At 34.9% G+C, this 23302-nt stretch overlaps 2 protein-coding genes across 7 annotated transcripts; one reads left to right on the top strand and one right to left on the bottom strand.

The window, feature by feature from the left end:
- Positions 1 to 5526: 5526 nt before the first annotated feature.
- On the top strand, positions 5527 to 9568 carry LOC116131734 (E3 ubiquitin-protein ligase RGLG2-like). 6 transcript variants are annotated; one of them, XM_031417398.1, is made up of 11 exons: positions 5527 to 5622; positions 6095 to 6358; positions 6797 to 6881; positions 6956 to 7096; positions 7196 to 7309; positions 7407 to 7504; positions 8389 to 8468; positions 8535 to 8640; positions 8743 to 8870; positions 8987 to 9208; positions 9475 to 9568. In XM_031417398.1, the coding sequence occupies exons 2-11, from the start codon at positions 6107 to 6109 to the stop codon at positions 9536 to 9538; spliced, it is 1290 nt and encodes a 429-aa protein (XP_031273258.1). In that variant the 5' UTR covers positions 5527 to 5622; positions 6095 to 6106; the 3' UTR covers positions 9539 to 9568. The 6 variants fall into 6 exon arrangements, with proteins under 6 accessions (XP_031273258.1, XP_031273261.1, XP_031273263.1 ...); XM_031417401.1 differs by having other exon boundaries at positions 5577 to 5651; XM_031417403.1 differs by lacking the exon at positions 5527 to 5622 and adding an exon at positions 5659 to 5768.
- A 4809-nt stretch (positions 9569 to 14377) lies between these two features.
- LOC116131745 (protein GLE1) lies at positions 14378 to 23267 on the bottom strand. The gene is made up of 15 exons (XM_031417416.1): positions 23020 to 23267; positions 22738 to 22902; positions 21720 to 21881; positions 21437 to 21557; positions 21098 to 21246; positions 20153 to 20324; positions 19488 to 19710; positions 19231 to 19340; positions 18889 to 18959; positions 17935 to 18016; positions 17264 to 17338; positions 16405 to 16488; positions 15566 to 15697; positions 15288 to 15410; positions 14378 to 15088 (listed from the first exon to the last, which is right to left on the bottom strand). Coding segments are annotated over exons 1-15 (2001 nt in total). The 5' UTR covers positions 23022 to 23267; the 3' UTR covers positions 14378 to 14758.
- Between the last annotated feature and the right edge of the window lie 35 nt (positions 23268 to 23302).

Genomic DNA, 23302 nt, shown 5'->3' with positions numbered 1-23302 from the left:
GGACTCATGGTTTCCATAATAATTCCATTCCTCTGATCTTGGTTTATACCTCAAGAGACTCATGGAATTCATTCTTTAACATTTCATAAATTTTTTCATAAGACAACTAAATAAGCTATATGCATTACCATTATGAATGCAAACATATGGACTAACATCTCCCATGCTCAATAATACTATATTCTCCTAATAAACTTCTTAACTTAATTCATTCAATTTTTCATACAATACAAGGAATTTCAATAGTAAGATTATTCAGGGGTTTATTAGAATTAAAAAACAAATGGGAATTTCCATTAAGAAGGTGGATGCCATATAGTTCGTCACTTTGCAAGAAATTTTTCTCTTATCTTACAATTCGAATTGATTTTTTCCTAAAACATAAACGTTTTAGGTCTATTTCTGAAATTTTTAACACTTCAAGAATCAACTCAATCGGACTTATATAACTTCAGTTATGACTGATCCAGTGAAGTATGTACAGTATAAATCCTAAAAAGTCAAATCCGAATTCTATTCATTTTAACCATGTCACCTTCATTTGCACATTCATATCATTTGCCATATCATTCTAAGTATAAAAGGCCATAAAAACCTCCCTTTTTACAGAACCAAAAAGTGCCAAAATATCGTCCAACTACAAATCTCTTAATTGGCATAATCATCCTCCATATGTACACATATACCAAATCAACACACCCATTTAAACAATCCATAACCAAAACATAGCCTCACACTCATATTAACATAAATAAATGTAAGTTTTATAAACCCTAGGTGTTATCAATTGTAGTCATAAGGGAGATTTTTTCCTTACCTTAGTATTTAAAGCACAAAGACACTCCTCATTGGCTCCAAAGGTTCACCCTTTCTACCTTACACACATAACCACTTATGAATTGCTCTTTTAACTTAAAGATCAGAAAAACTAGGGTTTTGAAACTCACCTTAAACCCTAAAATTGAAGTTCTTTAAGTGTGGATGGTGATCTCCTTTGAAAATCAACTTGAAATCCTAAGAAAATTTGAGAATAAAATACTTGGATTAGTGGCTTTTATGGTGGATTTGAGAGATGAAGAAGAAGATGATGCATTTGGGGTGTATAAGGCCGACTACTCTCTCTTAAAACCTTGTAAATATTTATTCCATTGTTACTATAATGTGATTGGCTAATAAAAGTTAGATATAAGGGTCATTTGGCATAAATTTTTCATATAAGGGCGTTTTGATCATTTCTACCACAACATAATGATTAGCACTAATTTAATGCCATTTGACTTCTTTAAAACATTTAACAATTAAGCAATCCCATTAGATAAATGACTAATTTACCCTTGGTGCACTTTTATGGATACTTATTTCATATGGATTTGTATGAAAAGACCATTCTACCCTTGGTTACCGTTTATGCCATTTAACCATATCAATCAATTTTATGACCATTCTACCCTCATTTCTCTTCAATGACATCACCCCTTACACTTTATAATAGTCACATCTTGAAATACATGTAAATTGACCATTTTACCCTTCCATTCAAAAAAAAGAAAATTACTTGAAAAGGTAAATTTCATACCTTAGGGCATCAGAATAATAACACGGGGTTTACAACCACCTTGGTTAGCTAAACCAAAGATAACTATAACCTCAAATAGGAAGAGAAAACAAATGTTTTAACTCTAAACATATTTAATAATATTCAAGGATGATTACAAAGGACAAAATAAGACTTTATTTATAACCTCACAAGTGAAAAAGTAAAGCATATCTCTCCCATGTGAAACAAAACAAAAGTTAATATAAGTATAATTAATTTAATTTAATTTCTTTTTCTTTTATGCTCCCGCGTCACTATTATCTTATAGTGCCACTTGTAGTTCCAAATAAATCCAGGGTTTCGTTGCGCAGGAAACAGTCAATTCTTTGTCTTCCTTTTTACTAACTAGCTAACCAGATCATGAGAAAATTTAATTCAATTGATAGCTAATTAAATAATTCTAATGACAACATTTATAATTTGGGAAATTCATTTATACATGTTGCATATGAGCAGTGCGATATTTCAAAAGTGATTTAATAATAGAAATATTCCTAACAATTAGTTAGTGTTTAATTAACCCAAAGATTAAATAATGCAGAATCTAGAATTATACTTTGATAACTAAGGGCGTCAAACGCATTATAATTGTTAATTAGTATGAAAAACATGTTTATACACAGACCATTAAGCACAAATAATATAAATATATAATGAGTATCACATGTTTATGAGGAAGGGTGGTATTGGTATGGTTGGCTAACTCTCGTGTTTTCCATCTTTCAATTGCACTTAGGTGGTAAGTTTTACAGGGTATTATCTTAATTACTCTTCATCTCAACAATTATCATTAGGACATTAGGAGTAATGCAATTTGTAAGTTATAATTTATATATCAGATGAGATCAATCGTGAACTGATTAAATACAAACTGCCTCGTAAAGTTGTAAGAGAAAGTTGAAAAAAAAAAGTCAACATTTTCCACATCATTAGATCTGGCAAAAAAAGGGATTTGTATCTATGGGTCCATGGGTATCCCCATAATCTTTATAAATACCCGTGGGAAAATTACCCAGTCCGCCCGTTATTTTTATGGGTGGGCCGGGTGATACATGAGCAAAATTAAAAAAAAAAAAAAAAAATTAGAGAAATGCCTTTTCTTATCTGAATCCTGCAGTATGATCAAGAATCAGAGAAGAATTAGCCAAAAAGATTCACTCTTCCTTTCAACTGTTTCACAACACACACCAGAATTTAGGATCACTTACATTGGCTAGTTTCTACTTGGAGTGGGCCACAAAAACCCTCTTGATTTCGGAAAACCAACTCCCTTTCTTTCCCATATTTCCAGCATTACCCTTTCGACCTGGATATGAAATAAACAAAACAATTAAGCGTATGCAGCTCCAAGAATGATATGTAGCATGTGAATGTTCGAAATCACAATCTGCTATCATCTGTAAATCACATACGAGCAGAAGCAGCAATGAAAATCATATTAGCCTTAACAGATATCATAAAGAACACAATAATCCGAACAAGTTTAATTTCCTAAGAACTCCAAAATTTAAGTGCTATAACTAATTAGCCATCAATCCATTTAAACGTAAAAAGAGGAAGATTTCATTACTACGCTACACTGCTACTTTACTGGTATACGTTAATAAAACACAACTGATTCTCTTTTCATCTACAAGACTCGCTAATGGCCTCAACACATACAAAACCATTTTTTGTCTGAAGAAAAGGGGGTTTGTTAGAGTCACTACTGGTGGTGGTGGTTTGGCCTTGAGGCGTCACGGGTTTCTGGCGCGTGCTGCCGCCGAGTGAGTTTCGGTTGGTTGGTGCTAGCCTGCTAGGTGATTGTGCTCTGCTGTGCATGCTACTATGAACATAACCGGATCCGATCTGTTTCGCTCCACTTGTTTACGGGCCAAACACCCCTTTGAATTGCTACATCTGTAATAACCCCTGTTGCTCAATAAACAAACCAAACCTAAATCAATTACACCAAAATTCAACTACAAGATAGAACAATAAAGGAAGCCGAATCCCAGATCTAAGTAATCCTCAACCACCATCACCGCCATAGAGAAAAAAAACAAAGAAAACCCTCCTCCATGGACACAAAGGATAAGAAGAGAACAAAGAACCTATTTCACAAACCAACAATCACATTCATCTCTTTAAAAATTAAAAATTAATAAGACTTAAATTAAAAAATCAAAATCAAAATCAAAAGGCCGATTGATTATTTGAAAAAAATATTATTTTGAAAAACTATGTAAATATGATATAATCAAATAAGATTAAATCAAATATGATAGGATTTTGAGAATGTATTTAGAATAATATTTTAAAATTAAAATAATTGTTTGATACATTTTTTTTAAATATTTTTTGAAAGCGTTTGGGTTAATTTTTAACCCGTTATATTTATTAATCTAGCTAAACATCTTCTTACAATAAAAGTTTATAAATTAACAAAAACACCTCTAACCACCCAAAAACTGTCGGCAACTAGCCACCACCATTGGACGGCTACCAGAAGTTGCCGAAATGGCACACGACAGGTTAGATTTGGCCAGTCGTACATCAATTTGACCTTTTTTTATCAGATTTCTAGCCGTCAATGACAACCATATATATCTAGCCGTCAACAGCCAGATCTCTGGTCATAGATCTAGCTGGAAACAGTTAGGTCGACACATGACATACTAGATCTGACCGGTCATGCATCTTCCGACATCGACAGTGGCTGACAATGGTAGTGGTGGTTGCTAACAACTAGTAGTGGCTTGGGTGGGTGTGAGTGTTTTTGTTAATTTATATAAACTTTTATTGTGAAATGTAATTATTTTTAGTTGTATAAAGTTGAAAAAATATTAGAATAGGATAATAGAAAACAAGTCACACCCACTTTTTTATTTTTAATAAAAAAATCTTATTTGATTCAAAATAATTTTTATAATAAAAAAATACATATACGGTTTTTTAATCCAAATAAGAAAACATAAAAATGATTCAAAAGATTAAAACAAACCAGGGCAAAAGAAAAAATATATTTGGAAAAAACGGGTGACCCACAGGTTCACCGGTACCCACAAGGTCGGGTATGGGTGTTACATTCCTTTACCCATTTGACTTGTAACCGTTTTCCCTGTACCCACCCATTTGCGATGTCTAATTTATCATCTTATATTATTTTCAATTGTTTATTTAAATAAATTATTCAATGGCCAACATTTTGAGACAACTTTATCTATATATAATATTTTTTTTTAAATTATGGTATTAATTCATGATCAGTCACCATAATCCACTCATTTTAATTAGTTTATTATATTAAAAATAATTAATTTTATTTTTAACATCAACCTGAAATTTTGTATATTCTAAATTAAAAGTTAAAATTTAAGTTGTAGTAACTTGGACAATAAATTTGAATAATTTTATAAATAAAATTAATTTAAATAGAAAGAAGGAAAATATAAAATTGCGCACATATATATATATTCTAGAACTTCTAAATCAAATTGACTCACAATCAGAGAGTTGACTTGACTAGAGGGAAGTTTCCTGTCAAAAGCACTCCACCAAAAAAGATAGGTTCACACTCTTTGCCTCCTCCTCACCAACTCCTTTACTTTGTCTCCAAACTTTATTATTTTATTATATAAATTTATGATGTCATTTTCTTTTGAGATTTTGACATCATTTATTATTTATTAAAACATAAATATCTTTTTATTTGAAAGTTTAAAATGGAAAATTATCCCCATAAATCTACAAGGATTAAATTAATGGGAATTTCATAAGCCAAAGTACATATTGACATCATGATTAGAATATACTCTTGTATTATTGGCCTAATTGTAATTAAAATTTATATATTATTATTAAGAAAGCTGATGACCCGGAATTTTGGGGTCACTGTCTCATATTAATCATTAATTTATACTGGATTCAATAATTCACTATTGCTAGTATTTAAATTAACCCAATTGATTGAGTTGAAATAGTGAACTAAAACTCTAAAAGTTGACTCTCTGTGCAAGCAGTATTTCTTGTTGTTGTTGGTGAGGGTACGTATGTGAATTATTATTTTAGACCGGTAGTCTCTTCTTGCGTGTTTATTTCTCCTTACAATACAATACCCAGGTAGCATTTCTTCTGGCTTTGGAGTTTTGAATTTCATCAAGTTCTTGATCGTTAAGTTTTCAGTTTACAAGTAATTATTTTCAACAATGGTCGGCGCTGTTTGAACAAGTCATGTTAAGCGGCCGTTTTTTTAAGTTTTTGGTCTTTGTTTCATATGCCTAGTTTTTCTATGCAGAAATTTCGTTTTTAATTTCATTGTCATATTGATAAACCATTCATTCTTCTATTTGCTCAGTCATTCATTACGAATTTTTAGCAAATTCCAGGTATTTCAATTGGGTTTGTGATAAAGTCAAGAACTTTGATGTATAAATGCCTTGTTAAGGCTGTTTATTTGGTGAAGTTATATAAATCGTTTCCTCGGGGAATAAAGTTTTTTAGTTGTATTTTGAGTAGATTCTGTTGGTGATGGGAGGTAAAAGCTCGAAAGGGTCGACTGGGAGACATTATTCTTCAAGAGGATCTGCTAGCTCTTCTTCGTGGAACAATTACGGCTACCCGCCATCGTCATATCCACCACAGAGCCCATATTACACTACGCCCCAGCATCACTATGCGCCTCCACCCTCATATAATTATGGATCACAAACGCCCCAGCCTCAAAGGAGATTAGATAGGAAGTATTCAAGGATAGATGATAACTACCAGACTTTGGAACAGGTTAGTCTTATGTAACTTTTGATGTTTTAAGGTTGTTTTGGTTTTTATTTTATGAATTAAGTGGCGGGATGGTCACATGGTTTTGAGGAGGAATGAGAATCTGATGATGACCAAAAGCAGGGATTTTGCTCTGACTTAAGTTTAGTTGTCAACAACAGTATATATGAAAACTTTTTGGAGGTGATGATATGATTGAGGGGGATGCCAGGAATTAATTTTAGAATTGGAAAAATGGAAAAATATATTTCCTTATTCTAGGAAGATCCAATTTAATTGATAAAAACTATGCGCTTTATTTCTTCTTCTCCCATTCTTTTTTTTTTTTTTTTTTTTTAATGCACCTTTATTCAATACTGCTGCGCAGTTTAGCTTACTGAAATTATTTCATTTGTAAAATGGTTCTACATTTGAATATAATGAGGGTGATTAATCTCACAGGTTACTTCTGCTCTTGCACATGCCGGCTTGGAGTCTTCTAATCTCATTGTTGGTATAGATTTCACAAAGAGCAATGAATGGACAGGTTTAGTGTCATCTTGATGCTTTCAACTTCTATAATGATCTGATTCAGCTAGCTTAACCGTTTTTATGAATCAGGTGCAAGGTCATTCAACCGGAGAAGTTTGCATCACATTGGACATGGTCAAAATCCCTATGAACAAGCAATATCCATTATTGGACAGACTTTATCCGCTTTTGACGAGGATAATTTAATTCCTTGTTTTGGATTTGGAGATGGTAACATACCATAGTGAACCATTGTCTTTAGTATCTTCTTCAAGGAAGAATGATGTTTGGGTGTTGGAGCTGATATTTGTCTCTTAAATTTTGTTGCAGCATCAACACATGATCAAGATGTCTTTAGTTTCTATCCAGATGAGAGATTCTGTAACGGATTTGAGGAAGTGCTGCAACGGTATAGAGAAATTGTTCCCAGCCTTCGACTTGCAGGTGCCTGCTTCCACTGATTTGGTCGACTTGTTTATGGTATTCTGGAAGTTTAACCTCTTGGTTCTTATAAGATGTGTTTTATGTTTTCTCATCACAGGACCAACTTCATTTGCACCCATTATTGATATGGCCATGACCATTGTTGAGCAAAGTGGTGGCCAGTACCATGTTTTGCTAATAATTGCTGATGGGCAGGTAATTTTCTTAAGGTGGAAAACTTGCTTTAATGAGAAATTATTGTTTGCAAGCGTGCCTAGTCGATGTGAGACTCCAACAGCAAGTATAATAAATTAGGTCTTGAGCCAGTTTTCAAGTCTTGTTTCAAGAGTGCCATGATGGCTGATGGAATTTTACCAGGCTTATAACCTTCCGTATAAGAATTTTTTCCCATAGGATCTGCAAGAATAGAACAGGACATTCTGATGACTATTATTCTTAGATTCCAGAATTAGAAAATTCTGATACCATGAATATAATTTGTAGTACATATTAATTATTCGGTCAGAGTTTACAAAACAATTCTACAGGAATTGAAGTACTAAGGTTTTTGTATGAGGCAAATCCTTGGGACATATCTGAATCAGACTAAAATCTAAGTTTCCCTGACAAACACTCGAGCATATTGGGGGATAATGCTTATTAGTTACAAGTTACAACTGATGCTTGACCACAAATTGGGTGTGAGAAGTACTGGAATGGGAAAGCTTGACATTTTTACTGCTGTGCATAATTGAGGTAACAAGTAACAAAAACTGTGCAAAAATTGAATAAAGTATTCCAAGATTGCTTTCTCAAGAAGTTCAATCTTAGTTAAAATGATTTAGATGACTTCAGGAGGGAGAAATGTTTCAAATCAACGAAGCTGTGATCAGTTCTAGTGATTTTGTCATTGATTGGCAAAGGGGAATGCTCGTAAATGAAAAGAAATTTTTTAGTCCGTATTTCAATTTTAATCTTTATGTATACCTATGTGATCCTAGTTTTCCCCTTCCGGGTGAATAATATATATACTAGGATGGCTTTTACTTACCTAGTTTCTGTTGTAGTACTTTTGTCTCACAAAAATTTTCTTGTGCTAGGTTACAAGAAGTGTTGATACACAGCACGGTCAACTAAGCCCGCAAGAGCAAAAGACAATTGATGCAATTGTTAAAGCAAGGTAGGCTTCAGAAACTTGCTACTTATAGCTTGCCAAATGCATACTTACGTCCTTGTTTATTTGCAGCCAATTCCCTTTGTCAATAGTTTTAGTCGGTGTTGGAGATGGGCCTTGGGACATGATGAAGGAGTTTGATGATAACATCCCTTATCGGGCATTCGATAATTTTCAGGTAAGCAGTAGCTGGTCTCTTTTACTTGCTGAAATATAATGACTCATTTTGTCCAATAAGCTTAATAGGGAAGCCTTACTTCTTTTTCTTTTTTCTTGCTAGTTTGTGAACTTCACAGAGATCATGTCAAAGAACATGGATCCGTCCAGGAAGCAGACGGAATTTGCTCTTTCAGCATTGATGGAAATACCTTCTCAATATAAAGCAACTATTGAGCTTGGCATACTAGGGTAACTATCTAATTTTAACATAGAGGGTTTATTTATTTATTTACTGGTTCACATTTCATTTTGAGTTATTTTTAAAATATGAAATATTCCATTTATTTTCTATTCCATTTATAAAGCCGCAAGCAGGGAGTAAATGCTCCAGACAGGGTTTCTCTTCCCCCGCCTCTCTATAATGCATCATCATTCAACGGCAGAAGCTCAAAACCACCATCACGCTCAAGCAGTTTTCAGCAATCTAGACCTCCCTATTCTGGATATGAAGCACAGGAGCCTGCTCATTCTGGATATGATACACCAGTCAGCACAGCACCATCTTCAAGTTCTTTATATGATAACCAGGTATACAGTCTGTTCCATGAAAGATAATATGGTTAATTTAAGTAAGTTTGCTATCAATTCAGATTCTGTACAATGTTGGAATTGTTACCAAATCAGGTTTTTTGCTATTTTTATTGTTGTCAATGTCATTATCTTGTTACCTTAATCATTGTTCTAACCAATTATCTGAATTAACTTAAGGGCATTAACTCTTCAATTTTTTTTTTTTTTTTTTTTTTTTTTTTTTTTTGTTTTTTTTTTTTTTTTTTTTTTTGGTGACTCGAGCGTTATGCCCCATTTGTCTTACTAATCCAAAGGACATGGCCTTGGCTGTGGACTCAGGTAAATAACTACTTTGTATATCCTCCACTTTATTTGACCATGACATTACTTGCATAATTATATTAAACCTAATTGAGTTGGTCTCTTCTTTTTGCTCAGACTTGCTGTGAATGTGGTGAAGACCTCCAGTTATGCCCCATTTGTCGGATCATATCCAGACTAGAATCAGCTCTATTAAACAGCTTTGTTGCACTGTCTAATAACGTGCTTGGCTTGGTACAGCCAAGTCAAATGCTCAGTTCCCTATGGCCGAAAAAGGTTAATCATCTGTGCTTATCATGCATGGTTATGTTTCTTGGAAAAGAAAAAATAGTTTTTAGATAAGACTTCATTGCAAGCTAAAACATTAGTTAAAACGTGCAGGGGCTTTCTTTATTTGGTGCAACGTTGGCGTAAGATAAGGGAGACATAACTGCTTTGCCTGGTAGGAGATAAGTCCAAGTGGGGCGGTTGTAATCTCAAAAAGAGTTAATCTTAGAAACATTTGATGAGGGTGGCTGGTGGAAGGACTCTGTCCATTATTTATTTTTTTTAAAAGATAAACCATAAAAGTGTCCATACATTTCAAGTCCTTAGCCTTTTTTTTTTTTTTTTATTTTATTGTGGAGGCCTGCTTTTGGCTAATAATAGGATGAGTTTGTACATAAATAAAGAATTAGAGTATTGAGAGTCTTTGGTCTAGTCGACATTCTTTTATTCAGTTTTGATAATATGTAATTTAATATTGTGAGCTTGCGATTGTGGAGTTTTGTAAGCTTTCATTTTGTTTTGATGTAAATGAAGTATAGTTTTGGTGTTGTCAAGTTCCATTTGTGCTTGTTGGACAAAATACACTTATAACTAGTTTCAGTAGTGGCATTTAATCATTTATGCCTTCATATAGCCAGGCGTGACAAAAATCCTACAGCAGAAATCCTATAATACATGGACTTCATGAAATAAAAAAATAAATAAAGTAAAATTTTTCTAATATACCCCACTGTTTTAAAACCCGGACTGGAGGGTAATTTGTTCTGCTGTTTGGGTCACGGTTTAATCGATTGAACCGGTGATGTCATCACATAGCATGATGATGTCAACACATTTAAAAAAACCTGTGTAAATAATAACCAGTTATTAGAGAGTAGACATCTTCTAATTTGTGCAAATAATAACCAGTTATTAGAGAAATTAACATATGACAAAATACCTAAAAAGAAATATTTTATTCCATAGGTTGTCTCAACAATACACCGTGAACATTTGATGTACAACTTAACAAAACTAAAATGACACTTGAAACTCATAATCCCAGTAACAGCAACAAGTTCAAAACACCTTTGTAAAACAGAAAGACTATATTTACAAAGGGGTTCACTAAATCAAAAACTCCAATTCCCTTTCAAATAACAAACCATAACCACCACCACTGTCTATCCTCTTCCACCACCACTCACAACCCCATTGCCAATCTCAACCATCGTCTATCCTCTTCCTCTTCCACCACCACTCTCAGTCGAAATCCCCATTTCCCTCACAGCGAAATGCGAAGGAAGAGGATAAAACCACTCTCAACCGTCGCCGTCCCCTCCCTTCCCAATCAGTCGCACCACCGTCCTCTTCCTTCACAGCAAATGATGCCACTGTCCACTCCCTTTCACTGTGAGTGACGCACCACCCAACGGAAAACCACAAGATCATATGGACGATCTAACGTAATTAATTAAGAACAAAACAAATGGAGCAGTGCATTTCTTGTGCCGTATCGTAAACAATCTTTGAAAAGGAATAATGTCATGTTCAAATACTTGTTTATTATATATAAGCTTAGGGGTCTTATATTATAATAGCATAAGCACATGCTTTAAGATCATTATCACACACTAGTCTAGGAAATATCACTCACGGGTCAGCCCCTCCCGACAGGCGTGGGCTGTAAGACTTTGATACAGTCAATAAGAGTTGAGAGAGAACAAAAGTGGGACTCACATGATCTCACTCTCTTCTTCTTCTTCTTGTTTTATTATATAACATTTTTTCTATCGTAAGTTTCACGCAGATTCCTTTACGAAGCTACTACTACATAAAGTCAATTAATTTTACCCTTCGTGTTTTACCCAAACCGCTGCCGTCCCTTCCCTTCCCAATCAGTCACACCACCATCCTCTTCCTTCACAGCAAATGATGTCACTGTCCATTCCCTTTCACTGTGAGTGACGCTATCATTCTCTTCCCTCGCCGTGAGCAATGTCGTTGTCCTCTCCCCTTGCAGTGAACAACGTCGTCGTGCTCTACCCTCACTATGAGCGACGCCACAACAGTGCCGCCCTCTACCCCTCCTCAGCTTGATTTCTGGTAAGGGAGGAAGACGTCGTCGATTTTCGGCGAGGGAGTTCAGTTTCGATTTCAGACTTAGGGAGTGGAGTTGATTGTGATTTGAGTGGGATTTCAGAGAGAAATTTTCGAAGAGAAGCTGATAAATCTGAGAAATTTTAATAGAGAAACTGAGGAAGGAGAAGAAGCTGAGAAACAGAGAAAGGAAATCAATGGAATGGGTTGCGCGTTTGCATAGGGTTAGGGGTTTCTGAAATCAGACTGGTTGTTGGACTGGCAGTCATTGACTTTATCCGAATTTTGACCGAGTTAAAGCGGTTTAATGCATAAGAACGGGTTTGATTTTGACTCGACTGGACACGTGACCGGTTCCCGATCCAACCGGTTGGACGGTCCAGTCTGGATTTTAAAACAGTGATATACCCCTGATGTTTTCGAACCCGGCTTGGATGGACTGGTTGGACCGGTTTAACCGAGAACTGAAGCTTGGGCCAGGTTTCAAAGGGATAAAAACCGGTATATGCATTTCACTTTGTGTTACTGTAGCTTACCGTCCGTCCTACCGTTTTTGGCACAAAACCGGGTTAAATGCATTTTGTAAATTGGAAACCCTTTTTCAATTTCATTTCTAATTCAGTAGACATCTACTTCCACCAGTCTGTTCTTCACCCATTTCTTTGATCGACCACCGATGTGTCGAATCCGTCTGCCGTCGGCCTCCCTGCAGTCGTCGTTCATCGAGGTTTGTCGTTTGCATTTCATTTCGTCTTCACTTCGGTCTTCGGCATCTTCAGTTCTTTACTCATTTCTTCAATCGAAGCTAAATTGTGTTGAATCCNACCTTTTTCAATTTCATTTCTAATTCAGTAGACATCTACTTCCACCAGTCTGTTCTTCACCCATTTCTTTGATCGACCACCGATGTGTCGAATCCGTCTGCCGTCGGTCTCCCTACAGTCGTCGTTCATCGAGGTTTGTCGTTTGCATTTCATTTCGTCTTCACTTCGGTCTTCGGCATTTTCAGTTCTTCACTCATTTCTTCGATCGAAGCTACATTGTGCTGAATCCGTTTGTCGCTAGCCGCCCTACAGTTGCCGTCCGCCGAGGTTTTCCCTACAACTGCAGACTTTATGCTTCTTAGACTTTTTCTGATTCTGTGTTTACTGTTTTGTTCTCTGTCCCTGCAAATCTGAAATTTTTGGCTTGAAGCCATAAAATATTACAATGTCCCAGCTTAATTATAAGGGAATCTACACTGAATATATTTAAGATTATCTAAAGAAGAAGGCATGGTTGTTATGTCAGGCAAAGAGAGGCTGCTTTTATTGTGTTTATCGTGTATGTTTGGTGGTTTTGAAGTTTGGGAGAAAGGAGATTGGATTTGTGTTGTGTTTAATTTGTGTGCAAATTGTTTTGGCATTTGGAGAGTAAAAAATTTCGTTTGTTTAGTAGTTGATGAGTTGATAAAGAGGGGTTTTTGATTTGTTTTTCTTTTACAATGAGAAATGGTAAAACAAAAAGATAAAATATTTAAATGAAGAGAGAGATGTTGATGTTCTTCACCACAAGGTTTTGAAAACCGGATCAGGCCGTTGACCGGTGCCCTCTCCGGTCCTAGTTATTATTTTTAACTATTCACCAAATCCATAATCTGATCGCGGGCAAACGAGGAGCTTTCAAGTGCCGAGGTTAGAGGGCTTTTGTAAAGTTGAGGCTTGAGGCTGGTGGTTCGAGGAATAGTGTCAAATTGAATTTTGGACGTCAAAATTAGCCAAAATTTGGCCGAAAAAATCAACCCAATACGCGAGTCACTACTGACGAATGGGAGGCTACCAAGTACTGGGGTTAGATGGGTCTTGTAGAGTGGAGGCCAGTAGTTCAGGTGGTGTTGTCAAATTGAATTTTGGATGCTAGAATATATCGAAATTTGGGTGAAAAAATCAACCCAATCGCAACGTTGTTCGCAAGTCACGAACGGCGAATAAGGGGCTACCAAGTTTTGAATTTAGAGGTTTTGTAGAGTAGAGGATGATGGTTTAGGTGGTAGTGTCAGATTGAATTTTGGCCACCAGAATCAACCAAAATTTGGCCGAAAAAATCAATTTAGGGTCAAATCACAAAGGTGTATTTGATAGATTTCAAACCTACAGGAAATTTTTAGGGATGTGTTTGTAAGATTTCAAACTTTCATCAGTTTAACCATCGGACCGGGCAAATCGGGACCCAACCCTTGGCTGAGTGACATCCCAGGTCAGGTTTCAGAACCTTGCTTCGCCAATACCATTGCAATTTAGCAGACAAAAAGGGGTTGCCAAATGATAAATCAGTGGGTCGAGTTTACAGACACACTCAATGAAATGAGAGTTGAGAAGTGTGAATTGAGATGGGTTGATGTTGGGTTTCCGCTCACTCAATCTCAAAAACTATTTTATAGTTGATTAAATAAAGTAAACATGTTTTCTAACATCATCAGTCCAATCGGCCGGTTAGACCGGTCAACCCAGCACTCGATCACCTGACCCAGTCATTTGCCGGGTTGGTTGTGAAAAGTTAACATTGCCCCTGATGCTATTTTATTAAGGAAAGTAGTAGATGAAATGAAAACATCAAACACCCATTTCAGTACTGGATACAACCATAACAAATCAGGGAAATTTTACATTTTTAGTACAATACAAACAGCCCTACGAAACAGAAGGAAATGGTTGCCAGATCAAGTTTAAGAAGCTTCACCCTAAACAGCAAACGGAAAGCTCAAAGTGCAACGCGGTTGAAAGATGATCCATATCATGTGCCGCGGCTGGACTCCTGTGCCTTCCTCTATTATTGTCATAAAATTTATTATATATATGCAAAAGTTTTCTGGGATATTCTCTCCAATCGAGACTAAAGATATACATCACAATAAAGTTATGTCAATAATACTGGTATCTACTATACGACTTCTGATATTCTGGCTGGTATCTACCGTATGACTCCTGGTATTCTGGGTGGTATCCGCTATAAGACTCTTGGTATTCTGAATCTGGAACCATTGTACTTGATAGTAATGAAGCCTGCAAAGTCCTCCCTTCAGGTTCCTCAAGGAATTTTTTATCTTCTATATAAGATTGAATCCCCGCAATCACTGGCTTCAGCTTTGAGTCTTCTCGTGCTCTCAATGCATTCAGAAAGTTGTCAGAGATTATGTTGATCATCTTCCTAAACTGAGATTTATATTTGCGAAAGAGAGCAAAACCTGCCATCTGTGGAAAATAAAATTCATTTATACGCCCTGGATTTTCAATACCACTATAAGAATACCCAGGCATTACCAGCCCATTTTTTAAAGTACATCTTGAATAGCATATAGTTAAGAAAGATACACACCCAATGGTGATTGATGTGTTGGTCACATTGCCAAAACAATAAGATATTATTGACCAGCATGTATTTGTAACTTACTTGCAGGAATGCATTCAATGCAACAGCAGTGTATATATTGGCAGGCACAGTATTTAAGAACCTTGCAAGCCATGTCCAACCTTCTTCCAAGCCATGTGTGTTTTGTACACCCTGCACTTCTGTCTGCCAAAACAAAGCATTCTTCATCAGCTGCTGCTGTTTTAATTACTTGAAATTCTAGGAGTAGGTATCACTATGGCAAAAACGCAACTAGATTCAAATGTCCATGACTGTATGTAAATAGTACAGCATGAAGCAAAGTACCAGGAGTGACAAACCTGAATGAGTGCAGCATACAATCTCATGTAGGATTCCAATCGTCTCAAATAATCCTCAAGACTCTCAATTTTTCCATCTTCTTCTCGGTATCCAAGAATTTTGTAATAAGCATCTTTAGATTCAAATGCAGACTGAACCAGTAATAACTTAATTTGAATAAATAGTAATAAGGTGATGTAATTGCAACTTCAGGAGAAATTCAAATAAAAAACATTAAACAGGAGCAGGTTAAGATGCACTCTCTCCAAAATACTGTCTGGTAAATACTTGCTGCCACTCAATTTCATGTTGAGGTTAAAATAAAAATTGGCACATAAGAAGGTTTGAGAGACCAATTATACATAAAATCAATCTATGGCAGAATCTCTTAATTAGAATGAGATGTTTAGAAGATATCAATTTAATATGAAAATCGTAGAACTATGAACTACAAATCATTATTAAATTGAGGCAATCGTAGAACTATGAACTACAAATCATTATTAAACTGAGGCAATCGTAGAACTATGTACTACAAATCATTATTAAACTGAGGCAATCGTAGAACTATGAACTACAAATCATTATTAAATTGAGGCAAGACCTAAGTTGAAAATAAAAAATGTCAAGATAAAGGACTTCTTCACCCCCACGCCCTCAGAGGGCAAGATGCCAATCTTAAGCCTTTGGCACACCATATTGTTACCATGGATCAACTATGGGTAACGAGTCCGGGTCCATTTTCTTCCAGATGACAATAAAATAGGGGAGCAAATCAAAACATGACTAAAACACAATCAATACGACATGAAATTTCCAAATATTAATATAGGCTTGTTTAGATAGAAGGCTGAGTTACCTCTGAGTACACTATATGTTTTGGAACAGTGTAGATGCAAGCTCTATGGAACTCACCAAGAAGAAGATCCATCACTTGTGGTACCTGATTAACAAACTCAGATAATTATCATAATCTTAAGACTTAGAAATATCTCCTTATAATACATAATCATCTACAACACTGAAATACTTGTGATATAATCTGATTTGACCGGCCTAGAATCTTGACCTTTTATCACTCTTTTAAAGCCCAAACTGGACCGGCCGGTCGGACCAGTCGGACCGGGACCCGGCAGCCTCTCCAGTCCGGTTCAGGTTTTAGGGGGGTTTTTGCTATATTTCAAATTTATAAGGTCTCATTGAAATTTATAGGGGTGTTTTTAAATATGTCAAAATTTTAGGGATTAATTGGTAATTTTTTTGAACATTTTTTAAATAAATAAAAATTCTAAATACTAATTTGAAATTTTTTAAGGGTATTTTTGTAATATAGTAAGATTTAAAGGATTAAACAACTTTTTTAAAATTAAATTTGTTGCTGACATCATCGGTCCAACTTGTTGGACTGGTCGACCCGTGACCCGGTCACCTTACCAAATCTCACAACGGGTCGAGTTTTAAAACAATGCCTTTTATCCAATGGTCACTTAAATAAACTCTATTGACACAACCTGTTTCAAGGTGAGCTGAATTTATAATAATACAAATTTGCTTGATGTAGTTGTAATGAGCTTTTCAGAACCTCTTCTAACCCACTAATAAAGGAAAAAGTATAATCTACAATAATACATCACATACCATATTGTATTTAGAGAGACAGAAACAAAAATAATTTAAACATTTTATGTTAAGAAATAAGTAAACCAAACATAATATACCTGTGAAGTAACCAGAACAATGACATAGCCACAAGCAAAAGCAGCATTATCAGGGCTTTCACAATGGGAGACGACCTGTAATATTAAACCAGGGATAATGTCAGACTACCTTTAAGCTTTCTTAACATACACAAGTAATAGATAGAAAATTGCTAGAAACTAATAATATGACTAATAGTTGAAATAGGAGTGCACTTGTGGTTAAATAGAATAATGGAAAGTTGGTGCTCTAAAGGCCTCAGTGACAGGCTCCAATTGGCTTCCAATCAATGTTTAAGGAAAAAAATCCTACGATGAACTTGGAGGAGGGGAATATAATATTGTGTGTGAATACACCCAATTTTCTTTCATTAGTAAAGGTATTAAGTCATATTTTCTTTCACTTTTAATAAACCTAAACTTGTCGTTATATAAGCTTCCACTTATTTGGATGTGTAGGTTTGACAGATATGCTAAAATGTGGAATTCTTATATACTAGATTCTGTTCTTCAATCCTAGTTTGCAAATAGTTTACAAATGACTAAATTTTCCACTCAAATGAATCTGCAATCATCTTTTACATGTTTCCATAACAGTCTTCTTCTGCTCTCTAAATTCTCTCAATGATCAAATAAGAAAATGAATCAATGAAAAAAATGATGCAGGATTCTGATACAAAATCTGTGGTTACCTTCTTTGCAAAAGCTGCAATGCTGACAGATTGAGGACAAAGAGGATTGTTGAAAATCTTAATAATTTCACTTGCTTTGGTTCTGCAAGAAACAAAACAATTTTAACGAAAATAAAAACCGAGGCTTACTACATACCTCATGTCTAAGAAACAACAAGAAATGTCAAAAACATGGTTTATTTAAGAGTAAGATGATGATTGATAGAGCTTGTTAATGCTATGGACCTCAACATGGTACAAAAACAAATCAATGCAGAAGAACTCATCCAGTCTCTTACAAAGATCAAAGCCAGGTACAACCATCATAAATGGAATTCCATAAATCAACTGGTTTGATAAGTTCAATCTAGATTATCAGTCTAACCAACCAGTCTAAGCCAATCCTCATAACACAGTCTTGAAAAATATTCTAGCTATTAAGTAACCACTAAATCCATAGGCTTAAACTTGCAGGATTAATGCTTTCTCAACATAGTATTAAATCAAAAGGTATTGCTTCAAATTTCTTTATTCTACTAATTATATACTGACAAGTTATGTTTGAGTTTGAGTTTGCATTTGTCCATGTGTTTATGTTTCACAATGTAATGAACTTGTTAATTAATCCAAGCTCTACAAGTGGGAAGACATGCTAGTGCTTCAATACATTGTTCTGTATGAACTTCATGTATCTACGTTCCTAAGATTAATAAATTCTCAATGAACCCAAAGACAAACAATGCGACTATTTCAAGGCAAGCCCAATTGACAAATACAGGCCAGAATTGCTAATACTGAAAAAAAAAAAAACAAAAAAAAAAGGGATAATGCACAAACTGATATAGTCTTGCAGTAGTATGTCAAACAAAATTTCAAGAACATGGATTGGAAAGGCAGGCAATGAAATACACATAAAAATTATTTTAACAACTTCTACAGGATAATCTGTAACACAAATGAAGTCATTCAACTTACCTGACATTATCTTTTGTACCCCTTATTTGTCTTATCAGCCTGGAAATATGCCTTTCATGGCTGCTGAAATCCTAACATAAATTAAACCATATAAATAACTGATAAACAGAATGCAATGCAGATTCATGAAAAGGCCCAAAAAAAACCCAAGGGCAATGTAGGTTCTAACAATTAGCTCCGCAACTAGAGTTTAAAAATGGCATTTATTACAAATCAAATATTCTGTTATTCAATTTTTTGAAAGTTGCGTAAACATCAGCAAAAACAGATGTATTCAATTTGATTTATAAAGGCAATACAGTTCAGAGTTTTCAGAACTTGACATGGTTTAGGTTAAAATACCTTATTGGAGCTTGATGTCAATGCCTGATTCTTTTCATCACACTCTTTAAGCTTCTGTAGTCTGTTCTGCTCCATCTTTAGTGCACTTTCTGCAGCTCTGAGTATTTTACCTGCCATCAGATGAGACAAAACCTAAGATGACAAATGTAAAGTAACATCCCCCTTGGCAAAAGTATTAAAGACAGCTTTCGCATGCACAAACAAACATAAAGGGAGAAAGACAACAATTACAAGAACACTATTGAAAGACAAAGTACCTGCTGATTGTGAATTCTTTTTTCTATCAGATCCGGATCCCTTGGATTGAGAATTCAAAATTACTGAACCACCATCCATCTGGCGCCCTGTGGCTTCACCTTGAGATGCTGCAGGGGTAATTCTTTGAGAGGCTTCAGTAGCTTCTCTCTCTGTAGCTTCTTTTACTGCTCTCCTCTCAGCTTCTAAAGCAGCTTTTTTTGCCTCCTCAACTCTAATTTTAGCCTGCATCCAAAATATAATCTTTATTATGTATTTTGTTTCCTAGCTCTTACATAGTATCTGCACTAATGACGCATACACTGGATCAACTTCATAACAAGATCCATAATAACTGCTGTAATAATACAAATATGAGAAAATACATTTATGGATAAGGTGTCCATAAATAACAAAAAGACCAAGGATGGGAAAACCATTGTACATAAACTGCAGCAACCCAAACCTCCCCCAGACAAAAGAGCCCATAAGCTATAGAAAACAATCCCAGAACTCCCTCCCAATTGATACGAAATTGAGCTACCTCATAAGCCGAGAACTGATAATATATTATCTTTAACCACCAAAAAAGAAAAAAAGAATAACATCTACTGCTGCAAGCAGACAAATTCTAAATCTATAATTTATTAAATAAATTATAAATATCTTGATAAGTCAGATTAACAACCTCTGCTTCTGTTTTCATTTTTTCTTGACGTTGTTTTTCTTCTTGAAGAGCCCTTTCCTTCCGCTTGGCCTCTTCGTAAGCTGCATCACTTCTTATTTTCCTTTCTTCAATTTGTGATTTAAGTTCATGATCTCGCTGGATAGCAGTCAAATGATTATCAAGTGCTTCTGCACTAGTGATTTTTGAAAAAATGTCAAAAACTATATCCACAATTTCAAGTGATTTTAACTAGTAAAGAAACTACCCAGAAAGTAATAATACAAGGTATTAAAGGCATACCATGTATCATACTTTATCAATATTACAACGCATTATACAGCAACAGTTCCGGAAAAAAGTTTACTATGTATTCATAACCAATTTTGGAAGCGGGAGCATGGATGCATGTGTTTCAAACAAAAACCTTAAACATGCATTTAAGCCTGAAACATTGGTGCAAAAAACTGCAGCTAAGTTTAGCAGACACTTTTTTGTCTTCTTCAACCCATTACCTTTATCTTGTATAACCTAAAAGTTTTAGCTTCTTACATGCAGCAGTTCTAAATCACTAGATAATGATCTAAAACATCTCAAAGAACTCCAACTCTGGATTATTGATTAACTGTAGTTCAATTATTTTGTCATCAACAACTCTTTCTTAGAAGAACCAAAATTAACTTAAAAATAAATAAATATCTCATATGAAATTCAGGCAGATGCAAAGATGTTTCCCGGGTTTTGCTAAGCTGTATAGTTGAAGGTCATAGAGAACAGGGCACTGGTGTCATAGAGAACGGTGCACTGGTAAAATGTACAAGTAAAATTATGTTACCACCTATGAAGCTAAAATTATACGGAAATGAATGATTCAGCCAGAAACATGACACTTGGAACATTGATAACAGTAATTTCAACCCTGTTCTGGAATGAAGAATTCTAGATAATAAACAGAAAATTAGATCTTACATTTTGCGCTGATATTGAGTATCAAGTTTCTTATCCATTTCCCTTCTCATGTCTCTATATTTCTCAACTTGAGCAAGTGCAGAGGAAGACTGTTCATTTTCACTCATTAGCTCTGTCTCTAATGTCGAAATCAGGTTCCTAATCTCCTCCTGCTCAAGAAGCCGATCACTAAGACACAAATAAAGAATAGAATATTCTACTACCCCTGACAACTCAAAAGGTTAAATCCGCAGATATAACTATTCCCCTCACCAAAAAAAATAAAAAAAATAAAATTCAAGGATTATCCTTTAATTGCAAAGCTCACCCCTTAAATAACCATAAGATAATCCTACACACCTTAACTCCAAGCTGGTGCTCATGGGTTAGCTCAACCAAAGCACCTTCTGCTAACCCCACTTCATCCATCAAGTATGGCGCCGTTTCAAGTTCTTTGTCATCATCAGAATCATCGCTCTCACTGAAGGCAAAAGCAAAATCACACTCTCATCATGTTTGTAATATTAAGAGCAAAAATATCAACCAACAACAGTAAGGCTATTGGACAAAAAATTTCAATACACCAGAAGTGCACAAGCAGCAATGATATCCAAATTTAAAACCATGAAAAAAGAAAGCATACCTCAGATAAAGCTCATCACAGCTAAATCGTTTGACTGCCACTGGACCTTGATTATGAACCTCCTCACCCTGAGTTTCAAAATCGAAATCAATCTCATCATCCGATAAACGCATAACAAAAGCTCCGGCTTTTCTTTCAACACTTTTCCCATTTGGAATTCCTCTAAAACAAAAACAAACACAAAACCACACAGTAATTAAAACTCATAATTTCAATTACATTGTTGCTTCAACCACCCACATCATAGACAGGCAATTGATCCTCCAGAGCCAAGATTAAAAAAAAAAAAAAAAAAAAAAATTTGCTTATATTACTTCTTTCTGTAGGTTCTATATATATTTGCTTAGTCCCATATATCACGATATATGCTGAACACATTCTTAATTTAATTACTTAACCAAAAACTCTTTACTCTCTCTCTCTCTTTTTTTTTTTTTTTTTTTTTTTTTTCCAGATACACTAGTATGTACTGGCCCGCTTTCTGCCATCTCTCAGTCTGGCTAGGAACTCCCTTTCCTTAACTTCCTTACTTGCCTTAAAACTTTCTTTCTAACATTTTTGGAAGTTTAAAACAACTTTAAAATGGTGATTATCGGTTATTACTTTAAAGTGGTGATTCTAATTAGAGGGGAAAAGAAAAAGGAAAAAGAGTAAGAATACACACATTATATCTATTGACTTTAAGAGTAGTAATAGTATCTTAAACATAGCTATACAAAGAATAAATAATCGTAATCATGTTTTTATATGATTTTTAACTGTGTATAAAAAGAAAGGCATACCCACGACCCTTAAACAACACACGAATATGAAAATCAGTGCAAGACAATTATAAAAAGTGCTAAACAAAAATACTATAATACATCCATAAATTTTATAACTCAATTTTTACAAATAATTATCACATACTATTATTCAATTCTGCTCCTCATCAAAATATTTTCATTGATATGCATTATACTGCATCCGTGGAAACCCACGCAAAGGATCTAAAGAAGAGATATAAAAAGTGCATTACCTTGATTTTTTTTTGGTGAAAGGCACAGCAGTTGAAGAGACATTGAGCTTTATTTCTAGTGAATTAATCTCAGACAAAAGCACTTCAAAGCTCCAATCGGGCTCCGGATCGACTGTGATTCCATCAACGCTTTTTGGACAGGGAAGCTCCAATTTAATAACTCCCCTTCATATCAAAACCATTCAAATTAACAAATATGGAGAAATAAATTTCTTCTTAGAAAAAACAAAAAGAAAAAAAAAAGGGAATGAAAGAAAAGAACTAAAGAGTTTAGAGATTTACATTGTGAGGGTTCGGAAACAACACCGAATAAATGAGATTGAATTAAAAAAAATAAAACAAATTATATGCCATTGAAGATTGCAGGTGCGTTAAAAGAAATAAAACCCTAAATCAAAAACTTGGAGGGATGAGGAATTTAGACCGTTAACAAGGGAATGTTGAGGTAAATATTTGCGTGTTTTTAACGCTGTATTAAGAGCCCTGAATTCGGGAAAAAAAAATTGGCCGTCGGACAAATCTTTTTTTAACTTTCAAATCCATCCATGTAACTAACAGACGTCAA

This window comes from Pistacia vera, unplaced genomic scaffold (assembly GCF_008641045.1).
Source record: "Pistacia vera cultivar Batoury unplaced genomic scaffold, PisVer_v2 Contig240, whole genome shotgun sequence".
NCBI classification, from domain to species: Eukaryota; Viridiplantae; Streptophyta; class Magnoliopsida; order Sapindales; family Anacardiaceae; genus Pistacia; species Pistacia vera.
This window is presented reverse-complemented; position numbering and strand designations above follow the sequence as displayed.